The 22226-nt window shown below is 42.6% G+C and overlaps 1 protein-coding gene across 1 annotated transcript in view; it reads right to left on the minus strand.

Moving 5' to 3' along the window:
- The window catches only part of LOC126484367 ((Lyso)-N-acylphosphatidylethanolamine lipase-like), a 64146-nt gene that overhangs the window by 14108 nt on the left and 27812 nt on the right, over positions 1-22226 (minus strand). Inside the window, exon 6 of the mRNA XM_050107838.1 lies at positions 5134-5251. Within this exon, the coding sequence (XP_049963795.1) occupies positions 5134-5251 (118 nt within the window). The remainder of the gene's footprint in view (positions 1-5133; positions 5252-22226) is intronic.

Raw genomic sequence — 22226 nt, forward strand, 5'->3', positions numbered from 1 at the left:
AAATCGTTTGTGGTATCAATTCAAGAACATCATGTAGGAACCTGTTCAAGGAACTTTGTATTCTAACCACTGCTTCCTACTATATTTATTCCTTGATGAAATTTGTTACAAGTATTTCCAACCAATAGCTTAATACATAATATCAGTACTAGAAATGGGAACAGCAATCTACATAAAGACCTAAAATTACTTACCTTGGTCCAAAAGGGGTCCAATATTCAGGAACATGCATTTTCAATAAGCTGCCAGCAAATCAGCAACCATTAAAAACTTGTTTTCAGATAAGGCACGGTTTACAGTGTGTTTGAATGACTATTTGATAAATAAGTGTCTGATTCCACCCATCATCAATATGCCGGGAATGTCTATTTTAAGTGTGTCTATGACGTCACTACATACACATGGCAACAAACACGAAGATACATATAAATAATACAATAACATTTCCCACCAAAAATACAATCAAACCAATGGGACAACTGCGGGAAGTTGGGGGTTTTAGGGTGAGGACAAGCTAGTAAAAAAAACACACCATGATCCCAAAACACAAAATGAAGAACAAAAAGAAAAAAAATACAGCATTCTGCTACACCAACAAAAATCTGCAGGAATCGGACACTTCCCTTGAACAATATAGTTCAACTATAGGTGACCATACCAAAACACCAATACCCACAACTAAAAGTACGAAAATTGGAATCAGACATTTCCCTTGACCTACATAGGTCAACCTCAGATGACGATACTAAAACACACACAATTAAGAAAATGGGAATCGGTCATTATCCGGTGACCTATATAGGTCCACCACAGCTACTGATGCCAAAAAACCAACACCTACAACTGCGAAAAATAAAACCACAATCCCAAAAGTCCACAAATCAATCATCCCTACATAAATTAAATCACATTCAATACTTCATAAATACACAAAACATCACAGCTAGAAAAAAAAAAAAAAAAAATTACCACCAGCAAATTCCGGCACTGCAACCTAGATCGACAGCCCCCCCCCCCCACACACACACACACAAAAACCAACTCATAAACACTGTGCCGTAATGACATTCACACACCACAACACCTTTACGTCGAAGCAGACGGGTGGAATCAGACGCTTCCAGTGACCCCTCCTTCTACTCTGTAGATGAATATCGTAACAGAGACTGATAGACCAGCTTAGGTAAAAATTCTGCTATATTTCAGTTTTGACAGCACTTGGTTGCAACAGTCAAGATCGGGTATTCTGTGTACGATAAATTTATTAAAAGTACGTAACTGTGTTTTATTCTGTCAGTGTACCAATTCTGTAAATATTAGCAGTTACTGTGATATATTCACGTATTTTGACAATCTCCTGACAAATGATGAGGATAATAATTATTATATTCCACTGTATTATGTTATACTTTCTGACATGTTATTTGTCATTCGTGATGGCCAGCGGCTATTTCCGTAGCAGTACGAAAATATTTGTTCGCTCCAGTTACTATCCTCTCTGGAAATATCACCTGGAACTACGACCTTTAACTGGAGTCACCGAGTCAGGAACGTCTAGACACACAGTTATTCCGTTACCAGCTTCCAGGTTATCTGTGGTGGTAGCCCGATAACTACCAGAGAACTAGAACTACCAGCCAATAACGATAACTGCCAGAGGAGAATACCGGCTCTGACAGTTATTTCCATAGTCGCTCGAATTCCTTAGTAACTTTCCTTGTACTACCCGTCCAAGCTAAATTAACACGTAAGGCGGTGGCTTAAGGGAACGACCGTACTTGTTAATGCCTGTACTGCATCTCCTATCAGCCACGGCTCGGACATTAACTTTATTTAATTGTTTATGCTAAAAGTAACGAAGGCCCACGAAATAGTACACAGTTCTTATCAACAGATGGCGCGCAGTCTCACAGTTATTCCCATGGTCTATAGAACGCCTCCAAATGCGCAGTACGATCTTCGGTCAACAGATGGCGCGAGGCACTGTTGACACTAAACAGTTATTGAAATAACTGCCAGAATCAGAGGAACGGTTATCGCAGTAACCGTTACTTCTCAGTAACCGGTTATTTCTATCAGTTACGTTATGTTTTGCCACCTCTAGTCTGGCGGGAGTAGCGAGTGGAGCAGGTGTGTTGTGTGACGCTCCCGCGAGTTGCCGCGCTTTCGGGGTTTGGCAGCATGTAATTGCGCTCGACTCGCGATGATAGTTTCTGACATGGTGTCGCGGACGGGAAGCATTAGCTGGCGCACATCAAGAGCCCGTTTCGCCTGGTGACCGTGTCGAGAAGAAGGCGCGCCAACATCCAGCTTCTGCAACAGCGACGGCCGACAATGAGTGACTGTCGCCACCTCCTCGATCGACGGCTTCAAACCTTCAATCAACCAACAAGGAAGACTAAAAGCACGTAAAGTTTCAGAACTGTATGGCAGACCTCAGCTTTTCAAATTGTTCCATTTGCCTCGCAAAATTACAGCAACTTAGCATGAACCTTTGTTGCTCATTGTCCCGATTGCATTGCCAAGCAGGGTCCCTTCCTTTTCCGAAATGAACCCGAGTGTCGTTGAAATTCAAACGCCAGCATTAAAATAATATAATTAGATTTCACTGCTTTAATTTCAAAGTTCAGTAGCTGGCTACAATATTTAGGTTACACGAGCACAAATTTAGAGTGCGAGTTTTGTTAGCATATTTTAGCTTACCTGTGACTGCAGCTCAGCTTGGTACGTACTAAATTTTACTATTGTTAATAGTTCAGAATCAGTTAATTCAAATTCAAAGTTAAATCTCTTGTTTCTAAATTGCGTAGAGTCAAGTTGCTTTTGAAATGATTGTTGAGGTAGTCCAAGACTAACCGTATTTTACTGGATTTCGATGTGCTTCAGAAAGAAAGCTTCTTATTAATTTCAGTCACTAAATTAACTTTCAGTTTTCTGGTTTTATTAATTCTTCTGCTAAATTAAGTCAGAGTGTAGCGAAATTTATTACTTCTGACAAACTTTCAGTTTTCACACTACACGTGTCAACCTTCAGTTGCCACGCTTCTAGTGCTAATTATATGTGTAATAACCTTACTTTTTCAGTTACTATAGTAATTGTCCTTAGGACTGGCGACCGTGATTTCCTCCAAATCTCAAATATCTAATTACCGCTAGTTAATTGTTAACGTAACGGCCGCACATTTACTTTCTTTATTAACTTTATCCCTTTTCAAAATTAATTTCCACCAGTTTCATTTGCATTTTTCCTTTCATTAAGATGTAACCCTTTCCTCCCTCTTTACCGATAGATTAACTTCGGTGACGATTGCTTTTCCCAAATTTCCATTAGGTACACGCGGTTTCATTTTTCACTGTCATTAAGGTCGGTAAGTGAGGGGGGAGGTTACACAAGGTCAGATGAGATCCCAATTGCATGACATGCTGAACATCGCCATTTGCCACGGTGACAGAAGTGTGCCTATCCTACACAGCAGCTGCCACATATTTAAATTATTCCAAATTATTCACTGACTGCAAACTTCATGATATCAGCTGCAATGGATATAGGCGTATTACCCAATTGTGACGTGCAAATTTAATCCAAACTAGGAAGTGAACCCCAATTTCTTGCTTATCATGAATGGTCACTTTACGCACTTAATAAAAGAAGATGTACATACGACTATGATATCAGGACGTAGAAAGACACAAATGGAGATCTGGATTGGGCACAGGAGTGTGCACAGATAGCCAAAATGATTAAGGTGACAGCTTATAAGCTGGAATTCTGGGCTCCAGTCCCTGGCTGGTACAAATTTCATGTGTCACAACTGGATAATACATCTATACTCATTGCATCTGATGTCTCTCAATTCCCATTCAGCAAATAATTTGGAATAACATTTGATATAGCTGCTTATCATCATATCATATGTCCTCGGCAGCACGCGTGTGTGTGTGTGTGTGTGTGTGTGTGTGTGTGTGTGTGTGTGTGTGTGTGTGGTCTAATTCGGATAAGCCCTTTTTGGCCAAATGCTAACCTTGTGACAGTTTTGTTGCTGTGTCTATCTGAGACTCAACATCACCGCAATATGGAGAGGAGCAATGTATCCATTTCATAATAATATCATATGTAAACATATTTAACTCCTTATGAGTACACAATCACTCAAGATTCCAGCAGGAAAAAGAAGTTCCATTCTCTTCAGCTACATATAAATTATACGTCAGGCTCTCTGTGCTAACATTCACTCTGATTTGAGAATAACTGGGACAATGTTTCACAACTTGATTTAAGAGAATCTGAGGCATTCTTTCTCATCAGTGTCTCTAAGAAAAGGAGTCAAATTGTAATTGCAGCAAGAAATAACAACATAAACTAACTGCAGCCTACCTCGAGAAGACTGCACTTCTGCCTACATTTTGCTGTTAATAAATACAACACTGTAGTGTCCTAGGACATTGAATATAGTAATATCATAATGGGGATACAGTGAATGAATTCATGTTCAGTTCTTTGGTGAGTCCGAATTCAGAACTGGGTTGGTTCAAATGGCTCTAAGCACTATGGGACTTAACATCTGAGGTCATCAGTTCCCTAGACTTAGAACTACTTAAACCTAACTAACCTAAGGACATCATACACATGCATGCCCGAGGCAGGATTCGAACCTGCGACTGTAGCACCAGCGCGATTCTGGACTGAAGTGCCTAGAACCACTCAGCCACAGTGGCCAGCCTCAGAACTAGGCCTGTATACCAGACAATCTTACATTTGTGCATGAAACACCCCAAAATCATTGTGATGCACAGAATGCGGGAAGACACCTTGGTAAATAAAAGCCCTCTAAAAATTACGCAAAAGATTTCTTTGCTAATTCGTAGGTATAAACAATAATATCAAGCAATCTATGTAATAGCTATTTTGAAATTCCATGTATTTTGTGTGCTCACCTCAATAATATATTACAAATCCACAGGTTATTTTGAAATAGAATGGTGTAAAGTATGACAGGTAAAATTCAAATGTTTCTTATTTAGTTGTCAAGACAGACCTTACACATAAGGGTGAAATCAATTTTATTTTTGTCTGCTTGTAATTAATTTTTCTATGGACTGAATGAACCATAAAAATACACAAACAGTACTTACGTGGGATTCTGAGCGTTGCACTGATAAATGTACTGAGGTATCAGGCTAACATTCTCTTCAAGTGCTGGTGCGAATTTTCTTGTAAGATCAGGTCTCGTCTTTGCTATTAACCACTCACCTGAAATATTTCATTGCAGATGTAACACGAGAATACATATTTAAAACTACGCACACAACATTAAACATATATCTACATCTACATTTATACTCCGCAAGCCACCCAACGGTGTGTGGCGGAGGGCACTTTACATGCCACTGTCATTACCTCCCTTTCCTGTTCCAGTCGCGTATGGTTCGCGGGAAGAACGACTGTCTGAAAGCCTCTGTGCGCGCTCTAATCTCTCTAATTTTGCATTCATGATCTCCTCGGGAGGTGTAAGTACGGGGAAGCAATATATTCGATACCTCATCCAGAAACGCACCCTCTTGAAACCTGGCGAGCAATCTACACCGCGATGCAGAGCGCCTCTCTTGCAGAGTCTGCCACTTGAGTTTATTAAACATCTCCGTAACGCTATCACGGTTACCAAACAACCCTGTGACGAAACGCGCCACTCTTCTTTGGATCTTCTCTATCTCCTCCGTCAAACCGATCTGGTACGGATCCCACACTGATGAGCAATACTCAAGTATAGATCGAACGAGTGTTTTGCAAGCCACTTCCTTTGTTGATGGACTACATTTTCTAAGCACTCTCCCAATGAATCTCAACCTGGTACCCGCCTTACCAACAATTAATTTTATATGATCATTCCACTTCAAATCGTTCCGCACGCATACTCCCAGATATTTTACAGAAGTAACTGCTACCAGTGTTTGTTCCGCTATCATATAATCGTACAATAAAGGATCCTTCTTTCGATGTATTCGCAATACATTACATTTGTCTATGTTAAGGGACAGTTGCCACTCCCTGCACCAAGTGCCTATCTGCTGCAGATCTTCCTGCATTTCGCTACAATTTTCTAATGCTGCAACTTCTCTGTATACTACAGCATCATCCGCGAAAAGCCGCATGGAACTTCCGACACTATCTACTACGTCATTTATATATATTGTGAAAAGCAATGGTCCCATAACACTCCCCTGTGGCACGCCAGAGGTTACTTTAACGCCTGTAGACGTCTCTCCATTGATAACAACATGCTGTGTTCTGTTTGCTAAAAACTCTTCAATCCAGCCACACAGCTGGTCTGATATTCCGTAGGCTCTTATTTTGTTTATCAGGCGACAGTGCGGAACTGTATCGAACGCCTTCCGGAAGTCAAGAAAAATAGCATCTACCTGGGAGCCTGTATCTAATATTTTCTGGGTCTCATGAACAAATAAAGCGAGTTGGGTCTCTCACGATCGCTGTTTCCAGAATCCATGTTGATTCCTACATAGTAGATTCTGGGTTTCCAAAAACGACATGATACTCGAGCAAAAAACATGTTCTAAAATTCTACAACAGATCGTCGTCAGAGATATAGGTCTATAGTTTTGCGCATCTGCTCGACGACCCTTCTTGAAGACTGGGACTACCTGTGCTCTTTTCCAATCATTTGGAACCCTCCGTTCCTCTAGAGACTTGCGGAACATGGCTGTTAGAAGGGGGGCAAGTTCTTTCGCGTACTCTGTGGTATCCCGTCAGGTCCAGTGGACTTTCCTCTATTGAGTGATTCCAGTTGCTTTTCTATTCCTTGGACACTTATTTCGATGTCAGCCATTTTTTCGTTTGTGCGAGGATTTAGAGAAGGAACTGCAGTGCGGTCTTCCTCTGTGAAACAGCTTTGGAAAAAGGTGTTTAGTATTTCAGCTTTACGCGTGTCATCCTCTGTTTCAATGCCATCATCATCCCGGAGTGTCTGGATATGCTGTTTCGAGCCACCTACTGATTTAACGTAAGACCAGAACTTCCTAGGATTTTCTGTCAAGTCGGTACATAGAATTTTACTTTCGAATTCACTGAACGCTTCACGCATAGCCCTCCTTACGCTAACTTTGACATCGTTTAGCTTCTGTTTGTCTGAGAGGTTTTGGCTGCGTTTAAACTTGGAGTGAAGCTCTCTTTGCTTTCGCAGTAGTTTCCTAACTTTGTTGTTGTACCACAGTGGGTTTTTCCCGTCCCTCACAGTTTTACTCAGCACGTACCTGTCTAAAACGCATTTTACGATTGCCTTGAACTTTTTCCATAAACGCTCAACATTGTCAGTGTCAGAACAGAAATTTTCGTTTTGATCTGTTAGGTAGTCTGAAATCTGCCTTCTATTACTCTTGCTAAACAGATAAACCTTCCTCCCTTTTTTTATATTCCTATTAACTTCCATATTCAGGGATGCTGCAACGGCCTTATGATCACCGATTCCCTGTTCTGCACTTAAAGAGTCGAAAAGTTCGGGTCTGTTTGTTATCAGTAGGTCCAAGATGTTATCTCCACGAGTCGGTTCTCTGTTTAATTGCTCGAGGTAATTTTCGGATAGTGCACTCAGTATAATGTCACTCGATGCTCTGTCCCTACCACCCGACCTAAACATCTGAGTGTCCCAGTCTATATCTGGTAAATTGAAATCTCCACCTAAGACTATAACATGCTGAGAAAATTTATGTGAAATGCATTCCAAATTTTCTCTCAGTTGTTCTGCCACTAATGCTGCTGAGTCGGGAGGTCGGTAAAAGGAGCCAATTATTAACCTAGCTTGGGTGTTGAGTGTAACCTCCACCTATAATAATTCACAGGAACTATCCACTTCTACTTCACTACAGGATAAACTACTACTAACAGCGACGAACACTCCACCACCAGTTGCATGCAATCTATCCTTTCTAAACACCGTCTGTACCTTTGTAAAAATTTCGGCAGAATTTATCTCTGGCTTAAGCCAGCTTTCTGTACCTATAACGATTTCAGCTTCGGTGCTTTCTATCAGCGCTTGAAGTTCTGGTACTTTACCAACGCAGCTTCGACAGTTGACAATTACAATGCCGATTGCTGCTTGGTCCCCGCATGTCCTGACTTTGCCCCGCACCCGTTGAGGCTGTTGCCCTTTCTGTACTTGCCCAAGGCCATCTAACCTAAAAAACCACCCAGCCTACGCCACACAACCCCTGCTACCCATGTAGCCGCTTGTTGCGTGTAGTGGACTCCTGACCTATCCAGCGGAACCCGAAACCCCACCACCCTATGGCGCAAGTCGAGGAATCTGCAGCCCACACAGTCGCAGAACCGCCTCAGCCTCTGATTCAGACCCTCCACTCGGCTCTGTACCAAAGTTCCGCAGTCAGTCCTGTCGACGATGCTGCAGATGGTGAGCTCTGCTTTCATCCCGCTAGCGAGACTGGCAGTCTTCACCAAATCAGATAGCCACCGGAAGCCAGAGAGGATTTCCTCCGATCCATAGCGACACACATCATTGGTGCTGACATGAGCGACCACCTGCAGATGGGTGCACTCTGTACCCTTCATGGCATCCGGAAGGACCCTTTCCACATCTGGAATGACTCCCCCCGGTATGCACACGGAGTGCACATTGGTTTTCTTCCCCTCTCTTGCTGCCATTTCCCTAAGGGGCCCCATTACGCGCCTGACGTTGGAGCTCCCAACTACCAGTAAGCCCACCCTCTGCGACCGCCCGGATCTTGCAGACTGAGGGGCAACCTCTGGAACAGGACAAGCAGCCATGTCAGGCCGAAGATCAGTATCAGCCTGAGACAGAGCCTGAAACCGGTTCGTCAGACAAACTGGAGAGGCCTTCCGTTCAGCCCTCCGGAATGTCTTTCGCCCCCTGCCACACCTTGAGACGACCTCCCACTCTACCACAGGTGAGGGATCAGCCTCAATGCGGGCAGTATCCCGGGCAACCACAGTCGTAGTCCGATCGGGGGATGCGTGGGACGAGCTGGCCGTCCCCGACAAACCCCCATCCGGACCCCCACAATGATGCCCATTGGCAACAGCCTCAAGCTGTGTGACCGAAGCCAACACTGCCTGAAGCTGGGAGCGAAGGGATGCCAACTCAGCCTGCATCCGAACACAGCAGTTGCAGTCCCTATCCATGCTAAACACTGTTTTGCAAAGAACGTCTGAACTAATCTACAGAGAGCGCAAACAAATCGACAAAATTTAAACGGTTATTAAAATACAAGATTGCCTAGTAAATTCAGTAATGCTGCTAGTTGCGCACTGCTGACACTGCTCGGCGGCGGAAGGAGACTACGAGAATTTACACTATTCAGGTACTAAAACGCGATGCTACAACTCTCAAATACTATAATACGCCCGAAATTTATGAATTAAACAATGCAAGTACCAAAAACATGCAAAGAAATTAAGAATTAAACTATGTAACAAATGAGTGAGCTAGGAGTATACGACTTGCTGCTGCAGCTGCTTATCCAACGGCGGCAGGGAGCATACTTCAAGATATCACATAAATCATCAAACACTAAATGTGAGACATCTGGGTGATGACTGAGCACATATAAAATAGTGATAGGCCAGGCCAGCCACTATCAATCACTTTATAACTTCTGAAAACATGGTGATTTTTGTGGGGCAGCAGCGGGTGCACAGCACAGAAATGTAATCCATGGGCACTGGCAGCAGTGAGTTCTTGATGCTTACAGTGATGTGGAGGAGTAAACAGAAATGATGATGATGATGATGATGATGATGATGATGATGATAAATCCTTGGGTAACAGAAGAAATATTGAATTTAATTGATGAAAGGAGAAAATATAAAAATGCAGTAAATGAAGCAGGCAAAAAGGAATACAAACGTCTCAAAAATGAGATCGACAGGAAGTGCAAAATGGCTAGGCAGGGATGGCTAGAGGACAAATGTAAGGATGTAGAGGCTTGTCTCACTAGGGGTAAGATAGATACTGCCTACAGGAAAATTAAAGAGACCTTTGGAGAGAAGAGAACCACTCGTATGAATATCAAGAGCTCAGATGGCAACCCAGTTCTAAGCAAAGAAGGGAAGGCAGAAAGGTGGAAGGAGTATATAGAGGGTTTATACAAGGGCAATGTACTGGAGGACAATATTATGGAAATGGAAGAGGATGTAGATGAAGATGAAATGGGAGATAAGATACTGCGTGAAGAGTTTGACAGAGCACTGAAAGACCTGAGTCAAAACAAGGCCCCGGGAGTAGACAACATTCCATTAGAACTACTGATGGCCTTGGGAGAGCCAGTCATGACAAAACTCTACCATTTGGTGAGCAAGATGTATGAGACAGGCGAAATACCCACAGACTTCAAGAAGAATATAATAATTCCAATCCCAAAGAAAGCAGGTGTTGACAGATGTGAAAATTACCGAATTATCAGTTTAATAAGTCACAGCTGCAAAATACTAACGCGAATTCTTTACAGACGAATGGAAAAACTGGTAGAAACGGACCTCGGGGAAGATCAGTTTGGATTCCGTAGAAATGTTGGAACACGTGAGGCAATACTAACCTTACGACTTATCTTAGAAGAAAGGTTAAGAAAAGGCAAACCCACGTTTCTAGCTTTTGTAGACTTAGAGAAAGCTTTTGACAACTCTCTTCAAATTCTGAAGGTGGCAGGGGTAAAATACAGGGAGCGAAAGGTTATTTACAATTTGTACAGAAACCAGAAGGCAGTTATAAGAGTCGAGGGCATGAAAGGGAAGCAGTGGTTGGGAAAGGAGTGAGACAGGGTTGTAGCCTCTCCCCGATGTGTATTGAGCAAGCACTAAAGGAAACAAAAGAAAAATTCGTAGTAGGTATTAAAATTCATGGAGAAGAAGTAAAAACTTTGAGGTTCACCGATGACATTGTAATTCTGTCAGAGACAGCAAAGGACTTTGGAAGAGCAGTTGAACGGAAAGGACGTGTCTTCAAAGGAGGATACAAGATGAACATCAACAAAAGCAAAACGAGGATAATGGAATGTAGTCAAATTAAATCGGGTGATGCTGAGGGGATTAGATTAGTTTTGCTATTTAGGGAGCAAAATAACTGATGATGGTCGAAGTAGAGAGGATATAAAATGTGGACTGGCAATGGCAAAGAAATCGTTTCTGAAGAAGTGAAATTTGTTAACATCGAGTATAGATTCAAGTGTCAGGAAGTCGTTTCTGAAAGTATTTGTATGGAGTGTAGCCATGTATGGAAGTGAAACATGGACGATAACCAGTTTGGACAAGAAGAGAATAGAAGCTTTTGAAATGTGGTGCTACAGAAGAATGCTGAAGATAAGGTGGGTAGATCACGTAACTAATGAGGAGGTATTGAATAGGATTGGGGAGAAGAGAAGTTTGTGGCACAACTTGACTAGAAGAAGGGATCGGTTGGTAGGACATGTTCTGAGGCATCAAGGGATCACCAATTTAGTACTGGAGGGCAGCGTGGAGGGTAAAAATCGTAGAGGGAGACCAAGAGATCAATACACTAAGCAGATTCAGAAGGATGTAGGTTGCAGTGGGTACTGGGAGATGAAGAAGCTTGCACAGGATAGAGTAGCATGGAGAGCTGCATCAAACCAGTCTCAGAACTGAAGACCACAACAACAACAACGATGATGATGATGATGATGATGATGAGGAGGAGGAGGAGGAGGAGGAGGAGACTTGGGGAAGAAGGTGAGGGGGGAGGATCCAGGATCCAGATGGAATGGATTGCGACAGTCATTAAATTTAAGTAAGTTGTGCTCTGCAGTGTGTTTCACCATTGGGTTGCAAACTCTTTTGGCCAGTTTGACAGTGACCATTAAATCTCAGGTTTATTGTGGGCAGAATCTAACAAAGTCAAAAAATACTCCAGCCAATGGCTGTCAATAGCAAGTTGCCAGGTGTGAACAGGAGGATAACAACAGGTGGGACACGGACAACAGAGACAGCACACCCAAACGAGTATCCAAGAGCAAAAACCTAAGGTTTAGCAAATTCTAAGACTAAAACAACACTGTGTACTGACAACGATACAAGAGCACAGCAAAATCATGAATTAAGACAGAGCTGGCACATCACTAGCTTTACAATGTAGCCACAAGCATCAATTGGCTAACAAGATAAGCATGGCTCTGCAACCAGAGCTGCAGCAGTGAGGCTAGCTCTCGCATATATAGCAGTGCCATCATCGAATTCTGATCTCGGCTGAACTTTCAAAACCGTCAGTCCAGGGTACCACAGGGTGAACAGCTGGTGGTAGTCACGCACACACAGAATGCTGTGTAGAAATTGCAGCAGAGCTGTATACGATGGCTGCTTTCATACATGGCTCTTCCTCTGATGAGACAGGATAAGCCTATACAGGATTGGAGTAGAATGTGCTGTGTGGATGACTCAGACAGATCTTGCACCTGAATCTATCACACGTATATGATTCATGTGGCAATGGCTTGGAGAGTGAGCCTGGCACAGGGAAGGACCAGAATGTTATGTAGATTGACTGGGAAGGGTGCTCATTCTGCTAGAATTCATAATTACCATAGTTTAGAACTTCTGCACTAGTAATTATAAGGACTTTGTGACATTACAGTAAGCCATGTAAGGTAAAACACAAAGTATAATAAGTTCTGAGGCTGCCCATTAATCAGCAAAAAATTCAATATTTCAAATAAATTATGCCACATGTGCAATGAAATTCACATATAATATACAAATATAAAAATAAGGTTCATTAGATGGAGAGACATCATTCCTTACTCATTCAAGTCTCCGGCAGGAGGCATATGACAATTATGTTACTGATTTAGCCTGTTGTATATTATGTTCAACCCTTTCCAGCGACTGTTCTGCTCTAAGGCACAAGCACACTCATCACCAGTGGAACTATGGTACGGGAGACAACAAAACAACATGTAACATTTCCCCTGAATTCCACCTCTGTAGAAGCATTTCTTATTCCCCCCCACCCCACCCCCCCCAAGTATCTCAGTAAGTATCTCCACCTTGGAGAATGGAGAAAGGGATTCTGGATTACTGGAAGTTTTACTGCATACCTAGAAATTCATAGGCAGTCTGCATTGCACCCGTGGACTTTGAGCAAGTAATGAATTTCAACTTCTTACTGTATCTGAACTGTCCAAAGACTTTAAGCAGCCTTTTGTTCAGGTCAGTGTAAAATAAATTGTTGATTCTTTTAGAGAAAGAGAATGCCCTGGGCATGTCAAAGTTATCTGTCATTTTCCAACACTTGGAGCAGCGATCAGATAAATAATGATCATAAACTTCCATAAACCCTGAAAAAGTTAAATGCTGGGAGTGATAAAGGAATATTAGGAATATTCAGTCTCCACCACTTTGAATTAATGTATTCACCACACTACATATTTCAGATAGCCAGATATCATAAGGTATGGTACAGTGAATAAACTGGTTAGTTTATGAGAATAATTTAGACACACACACACACACACACACACACACACACACACACACACCTTTTTCCATTGCTCTCAAAGTCTCTATACAGTACAACAATGCATACCTGCATATAACACACATGTAACCCAAACAGAACGAAAGAGTAGCCTCTAAAAACACTGACAACCAGGATTTTTTTAGCATAATGGGTTCAAGGAAAGAAATGACACACGAGAAATCTTCCAGAATATTGAGATATTTTTATTAACCCTTTTGCAGCAGGAATAAATAGGTATTTTGACCATATTTTGCTGGCCAGTGTGGTCAAGTGGTTCTAGGCGCTTCAGTCTGGAACCGCACAACCGCTACGGTCACAGGTTAGAATCCTGCCTCGGGCATGGATGTGTGTGCTGTCCTTAGGTTAGTTAGGTTTAAGTAGTTCTAAGTTCTAGGGGACTGATGACCTCAGATGTTAAGTCCCATAGTGTTCAGGGCCATTTGAACCATTTGACCATATTTTAAAGACCACATCACACTCCCAGCACAAAATCTTTGCCCTTGGCCAGCAGGCACTCTTCTCTGCAGACTGTTTACAAACACTGCAAAGGCATTGAATGTTGTGGATATATTACTGTATACAAACAGTCTGTTGACACACCCATTTTTACAGGCTTCACCAGGGGCACTAGCCAACAATTGCAACCAGTACCTGCACCAGGAAACTAGTGGAGCTCCTATTGAGGAAATGAGCACCATCCCTACACGTCATTGATACACTGAAGCAAGTACCTTTCTGCACGTCATGGACATATCTCTGTCTGATAACTACATAATGTTAAGTGCAACCTCCTGTCACTGCATTCAACTGCTCACTCACTTTTGGGCCAGGAACTGGCCACACTCGTAGCCCATCAACAGGAACTTGCCGAGACCGGCCCAGATGCTCTGCTTTACATCACAGCTGCTCAGGATGAAGCTTCCCTGAGAATTTGTATTATGCCACTGAACTTTGTTTCTGTTATTCTCAACTGATCACAAACGATCTTTCAGTTGTTACTAGAACCAAACTTTGTTGTGAACTTGTGCCATGAATAAAGTATATTCTTAAGTTCAACCTGGGAATTATTTACTACAACCATTTACTGCAACGTTCATCACCCACAATTGGTTGTAACAGAGGCAAGAGTTAAACTTTTGATATAATATAAGCAACGAGGATAGAAATGTGTCTTCTATGGCACTCTAATCTCATTCCAGGGACATTACTTTACTGCCCAGGTTGGATACTTTGTGTGAGACAGAAACTTACACTGTGTGTACATTGTTGCACTTTTGTGGAATCTGTAGACCTGAATACCATATGTTTGTTTCTGGAGGTCATCGCCTGTGGAAAAATAAGGGATAGTTCATCACAGGTACGTATCACTTGACTATGTGTCACGGCTGTACAGCATCACTATTCACACCAGTACCTCCTCTGGCTTCAGTGCCTTTGTCAGCTCTTCCCTTAGTCCATTGCCCGCCTGCTCCCCATGTCCAGCTGTGCCTGACACTGCCCTGCCCATTGCAGTCATGGTCGGCCCTTCTCACAAAGCTGGCTCACCTAGACTTCCATTGGTGATGAGGTTTGAGTCCACAGGCTGCAGCTCCTTGGGTCATCAACCCATGCCATCCCGCCCAGCCACCATGGCCCATCCCTTCCCCCATGCCCTATGCTGTCCTACCACTGTGAACCTTCACCATGAAGATGCAGCCATGTTTGGAATTCCTCATGAGGGTGGCTCAGCCCAAGACATGTCACCTGGCCTTCCTCATGAAGATGGCACACATCATCTTCCAGCAGCAAGGTCCGCTTTCTCTCCTTCTTGCCACATTTGATACTACATCCACAATGATGAAACCATTGTCAGATCCCTACACACAGCACCACAACTCAACTGCCACCCAAACACTGGCCTTTCCCAGCCATACCTGACAGACACTTTTTTTTTATGCCTTTGTCTTTTTGCAGCCATGGCTGGCCTCCCTTTCCTACGTGGCACTACACTTTGACTTCTGCCAAGCAGAGCATCTGTAGTCTTTGCATCATCTTGCAGTTCCACTACAGCTGAACCCGACACTATCCTCCCACAGCCAAGTCCATTGCTGCCCGCCAAATCATGCTGCCTCTTCCAGCCGATACATCGGTGGTTGAGTTCTTTCTTTCGAGAGCCACACAACCCTATGCACCTCTGCTTCTATGTAACATACATCCTTCTCTGTGGTGAAGATTTTTGTATGCACCTAAGCATGCTGCAATGACAACTTTCCTGATGCCCATTGGTCTCACTCCATCCAATTGTTCCCATATTCCAATGAATGCTGTGGCAATGGCCTTCCTGCCACCTCGGTCACCCTTTGGCCCATGTTTTTCCTGTGCTCCTGTGCCTGTGCCCTTTTCATTCCTTTTCGTGGCATCTCTCTGTCCTCTGGAATCCATCGAACATTCCTCTGTTCCTCCCATATGCTCTCAAAGCCGGTGACCACTGTCCACAAGTTAGTTAGTGCCTGCCGACACTGTGTCTGTCATCACCGTCGCACGCCTTGCATCACACTGGTTGAGCCCAGTCTTCCACCGTATCCAGCAATCCTGCTACTCCATGGCCGCCAGTACCTTCGCACCTCATACTGGGCCACTGGTCTTTCCTTTGTGGGCCACTGGGAGGCTCACATGTGGTTGCATTCTTCACTACCGCTAATTCTCCTGCATTTTCTCTTCACAGTACTGGCCAGGTCAGCCACAACCTGGAAAGCATTCACTTCAGAATACTCGGTAATCTATTCCTGCAACTGGGTTACAGCTGCTCTGAACTCCTCGTTCCGTTGGACCTCTCCTCAGCCAAAGTAAGTTCCAATGCAGTATTGGTGGCTTCAACAATTGGGCTCAATCATCTGTTCAAAGAACAGGGGTGTTGTAAATTGGCCATAGGCTGCCCACATAATACATCCAGCACATCTTTGCCCAGAGTGTTTGCCTGCCCTTGGCGCACAGGTGTCTCTCCTCTGGAGACAATTTACAAATACCACAAGGGCTTCACATGTTGTGGTCACAATACTGTATACAAACTGTCTGCTGATACACCCATTTTTACAGGCTTCACCAGGGGCACCAACCAACAATTGCAACCAGTACCTGCACCAGGAAACTAGTGGAGCTCCTATTGAGGAAATGAGTACCATCCCTTCACGTCATGAAGTCGCAGACATACTTCCAGCTGCTCGATACTTAAGGTGAAGCAGCAGCATTCAATTGCTCACTCATTTCCAGGCCAGGAGCCGGCCACCCTCATAGCCCATCAATCAGAACTCACAGTGACCAGCCCAGATGCTCCACTCCACACAGAATTGTCTCCATATTGCTCCACAGTACTCCACATGGTACAGCCCCCAGCAAACACCATTCTACAGCCACCTGAGATGAGGCTTCCCCTGGAACTGGTATTATATCAGCGAAATTTGTTTCTGTTATTGTCAAGTGATCACAAACAATCTTTCAGCTGTTCTTAGAACTAAACTTTATGGTATATTTGTGCTGTGAATAAAATGTTCTTGAATTCAACCTGGGAATAATCATTCACTAAAGAGTGCATCTCACGCAATGGCTCTTAACAGTGATGAGGAAATTTAAACTCTCATTATAACAAATACATACTTTCACAAAACATTTTCTATATAATCTTGTTTTCTATAAAAGGTAAAAAGATTCCTGGCTGTAAATGTGCTGAACTTCCCACAAAAAAAAATATTTTTGTATACCAAATTATTTTAACACTGAAGTATTTGAAATCTCTTATCTAAAGAGATTAATAGTAATCAACTTTTGAAGCAGTGTAATTTGCACGGCCCTACTTGGGCAGTCTCTGGAAAATTGTTTCTTTGCCTAACACTTTTCCAGTCAGCTTCTTGCTTCTCTGAAAACACATTACACGTTGTCTACAATTCAGTTTCCTCCTTTTCTCTCTACATTTTCTTTGAGGAAATGGCTGCCAGGGAAGGGGGAGATGGTGGGAGGGATGGAGAACATGACAAGATTCAGAATGTTGGATATTGCTTCATTAAAACAGCTGCCTAAGGAATATGATGGAAATGTCATGTGGCTAGGGCCTCCCACCGGGTAGACCATTCACCTGGTGCAAGTCTTTCGAGTTGATGCCACTTCGGCAACTTGCGTGTCGATGGGGATGAAATGATGATGATAAGGACAACACAACACCCAGTCCCTGAGTGGAGAAAATCTCCGACCCAGCTGGGAATTGAACCCGGGCCATTAGGTATGACATTCTGTCGCGCTGACCACTCAGCTACCAGGGGCAGACATGAATATGATTATCTTGAATGAATGCAACTGGCTGGATACTTTTTTGATGTAAAAGGTTTGGAGCACTTTAGTTATTTTTTTCCATTTCTACTTAAACTGGCAACATTGAAAGATATGAACTTTATTATTTCTAGCTTTATTTCTAGCTTTTGCTAATAGCGTTAAGGAAAAAACAGACATCACAAAAACATTATGTTTGGAGGAAGACTTGCAGCTATAAGTGTTTGTTCCAGCTTTCTTTAATGTGGCCTTTTAAGGTCACAAACATTGGCAGTTTAATAGCCTGATATGCAATTCTAATCTTGAAACACAGTCTCCAACAGCCTACTTTTTCATGCATTTATTCATCTCTAGGAAAATTTGTCAGCTGCATGATTTTCAGAATAGTTTCTTTTATATAAACATACTGTTTTTATTTTACGTACAATTGTGAAATATTTATCACAAGTTGTTTGGCTCTTGTATGACATAGCATACTCATACTGCTGGCATTTGAAGAATTTCTTTTGGCTGGGCTTATGATCACACTTATGTCAAAGGAACTAGCCTTCTTAGATTCTGACAGCAATGGTGACTTGAAAGTAAGCATTTATGCTACTATTTTCTTGACATCACCAGTTATTCGTATGGTATTTCTCACTTATGAAATCTTATGCTCCCTACTCATCATAAAATCTCAACAAGAAATGATGCTTTTGATGAGGTTCGTGATGATGTGGGACATCACCACAAATAGGTGATCATCAAGGATTATTCTCTTCTGTTACAGCATGGACTATATAGGAGCAAGGATTTCTACAAAAAGTGTTCCATTTGTAAAGGCAGAGGAGGGGAAGGGGGGAGCAATATTATGCTACAGAGGACATATGCCTGGACTTCCATGGGATTTGTGACAGTAATTGAAGGCACCCAACAGCTGCCGACCGTGTGAAAATTATTGTGTACCACCAACGTCCTTTCATGTTTGATGTCTTTCTTCACGATGATGGCATCTTCCTGTAGGATAATTGTCTATGTCACAAGGTCAGAATCGTGCTTGAGTGGTCTGAAGTGCATGATGTTTTGACCATGTAATTTTCCTGATTTGAACTTGAGGCAACACTTCTTGGATGCTTGCAAATGCCAGATCTGCACCCACAAACCATCAGGCAACAATTTATGATAATACTATATGAATAACTGTGCATCAATATCTGGTGTTCATACCTTCAGAACCATGTCTATGTTACACAGAATTGTCACTGTATTGCATTACAAAGGCAGACAAACACAATATTAAGTAGATGGTTATACAGTATTGGCTCATCAGCGTATGGAAAAAATAGATCACTTAATGCTACAGGAAGATTTTGGCGGAGAACTGAAAGACTTGTGTTCAAAGATATTAGCAAGGATGGGAAACCTGAAGATTTATTTGTCTGTTGGAAAATTAGAGACAGTACTCGAATCTTGTGTCCAAGAAACATCATTCCAGTTAAAAACAAAAATAACAAAAAACGCAACAATTATCACTTTATGCCTAGTCATTACACAATTCTCACTTCATGTTTATTCATTAAAGAAAGCAGTGAGAAATTCAGGATACATTCGGGGAATGTGCTTACTCTGGAAAGATTTTAAATGTTACATGGGACATCCTATGACACTGAATGCCTAATAGGAGAGTACACCCACTTTCAGTTCCAAATGTCTGACAATAGCCAATGCAGAGGGGCTCCAGAGACTGCACACTACAGAGTGTCAACACAACAATAATTCATCTCACAAGCATGTAAGCCACCTGTACTTATTATGGTATTCTATCAGGTTTATTTATCAGAAATAGGTCATTTCTAGTTATTGAAGTCACAATTTTGTTATATTTTTTAACATTTACAATACTTGAATATTTTAATCGTTTAGCTACTTTTAGTTTTGGTAGTTACTGCTAGGATCATACTGACACAATAACTTGTAAGCACACTGACATGTTCAGAACTCAGTGGTCTACTTTTGAGGTCAATGAATAGCTGCTCAAGAGAACGCAAAAATAAGAAGCAATTGAGTCCAATATATTATTAAATTATAACAATATTGAAAATTCCTGGATGTAGTGGTACATTACACAAGGGTAAGGCAACACTCGCCTACAGCAGGCTAATGTGCGAGCATAAAAACAAGTAACAGAAAATCAATGTAACTTTCAAGCTCTTGCACTACTTCTAGTAAAATTATACTCATTCACACACATACTACGCAAAACCCTAAAGCACAAAGGCAGGCAGGCATGGTGTGAGTGAGTGAGTGAGGGAGGGAGGGAGGGGATGGGTGGAGGGAGAGAGGGAGACTACATGAAAAGGAGAAAAGTGGTGGGAGAAGGCAGTACATGATCTGAACAGGGAAGGAGTGGTGTGGACATAAGAGAAAATGGGAAATGAAACATAAGACAGTGAGAAACAGGTTAGTAGAAGTTTATACCAGGGAGATTCTGAGGGTGCAGGATGAGCTGGAGAGATAATTCCCACCTGCATAGTTAAAGAGAAATGTGTGCTGGACTGGGGTACCAAGACAGCCCACATAGTGTAGCAGCTATTTAAATCATCAGTGTTGTTGTGTGCAGCGTATTCAGCATGTAAACTGTCACGTTTGTTGTTCTCTACAGTTTGTTGGTGGTCATTCACGCAAGTGGACAGTTGGTTACACGTCATACCCACAAAGTGTGTTGTGTAGTATTTGCAGCATGGCTGATACGTAATGCAGCTGCTAACAAGCATCACCATGCCTTTCATTGGGTAGGAAATGTCTGTGACTAGAATGTAGTTGCAGGAGTGGAGGGTGTACGGGACACATCTTGCAACTGGGTCAATCAAAAGTGAATTACCCTGGGGAGCAGGATTGGAATATGAATGGACAAGGATATTCTGTAGGTTGGGTGGGTGGTGGAACTCTACTTCGGATTATGTCGATGGGATTTTAGGTAGGATATCCCTCATCTCAGGCCACAATGAGAGGTAGTTGAAGCCCTTGTGAAGGATGTGGTAGAGCTTTTCAAGGTCAGGGTGATACTGGGTGAACAGAGCAGTGCTGGTTGGTGGCTGGTTACAACATTTACTGGTGTCAGAGGATGAGATGCCACACTCCTGTTTATGGATGAGCTGCATAAAATAATGTCTACCAACACAGAATCTGACAAAGTTAGATTTTGACAACTCCAGCTTTCCCCTGCAGATGTAGCATACACAGGTGATGGACTGTAAGGTATATACTTTTTGACAGGGAACATGTGGCAGCTATCACAGTGGAGGTATTATTGGTGGTTGGTGCACCTGATATGAATAGAAGTATTTATGGAACCATCTGAGCAGTGAAAATCAACATTTAGGAAGGGTGGTAAGTTGTGTTGAGAAGGACCAGGTAAAGTGGATTTGGGAGTCGATGTTGAGGCTATAGAGAATAATGCAAAAGTTGTCCCACTATGGTTCCCGATCATGGAAATGTCATCAATAAATCTCAACCAGACGATTCATTTTAGGTGTTGACTGGATAAGAAGATTCCTCCAAATGTGGCCCATAAATAAGTTTGGTAGGATGGCGTCATAGCAGCATAACAATATTAGACTTGTATAAGAACAATACTGTTATAGCACAAGCTTGTTTACAGAGTTGGCCTTTGGAAGTGAAATAATTGTGGGTCAGCATGTAGTTGGCTAGGAGGATTAGGAAAGAGGTGGTGTGTTTGGTACCAGGAGGACATCAGGAAAGGATGTTAGGGGATATTCGTGTACAAGAATGTCACACCCACAGAGACCAATGAGTCTGGTGGTTAACGGGACAGGAACTGTGGAGTGAAAGGGAAGGAATTGAGCAGTGTCTTGAATGTAAGATGGGAAATTACAGACAATAGTTTGGAGGTGTTGGTCAAGGAAGGTAGAGGCTGATTCTTTGGGAGCATTGTACCCGGCCAAAATGGGATAACTTGTAGAAAGACCTGTGAGGTTGGGTTTGTGGAGTTTGGGGAATGGGAAAAAGGTTGGAGTGAAGGGGTTTGTTGGTGTGAGGAAGGAGATAAATTCGGATTCACAATTTGGGATGGACCCAAGGCCTTGATAAGCTGCTGGAGGACATGTTGAACTACTAGGATGAGATCACGGTCATATGGTTTGTATGCAGATGTGTCAGAAAGTGGGCAGAGACCTCAGCCACACAGCCGCTCGTTTTGTGACCACTGTGTAGGGCCTTTGTCTGTGGGAGGGATGACAAGGTTCAGGTTATGGATAACTGTGTGTTCCATTGGATTGCTGTTGGACATGCAATGGAGGGATTCAGGAAAGGAAGGTAAGGGCAGGCTAGAAGTGAGGAATTCCTGAAAGATTATCAGGGGACAACTGGGTGGATGGGGAAGCAGGATCATGGTTGGAGGGAGATTGGATGTGTTTT

This window comes from Schistocerca serialis, chromosome 6, assembly GCF_023864345.2.
Source record: "Schistocerca serialis cubense isolate TAMUIC-IGC-003099 chromosome 6, iqSchSeri2.2, whole genome shotgun sequence".
Lineage (NCBI taxonomy): Eukaryota > Metazoa > Arthropoda > Insecta > Orthoptera > Acrididae > Schistocerca > Schistocerca serialis.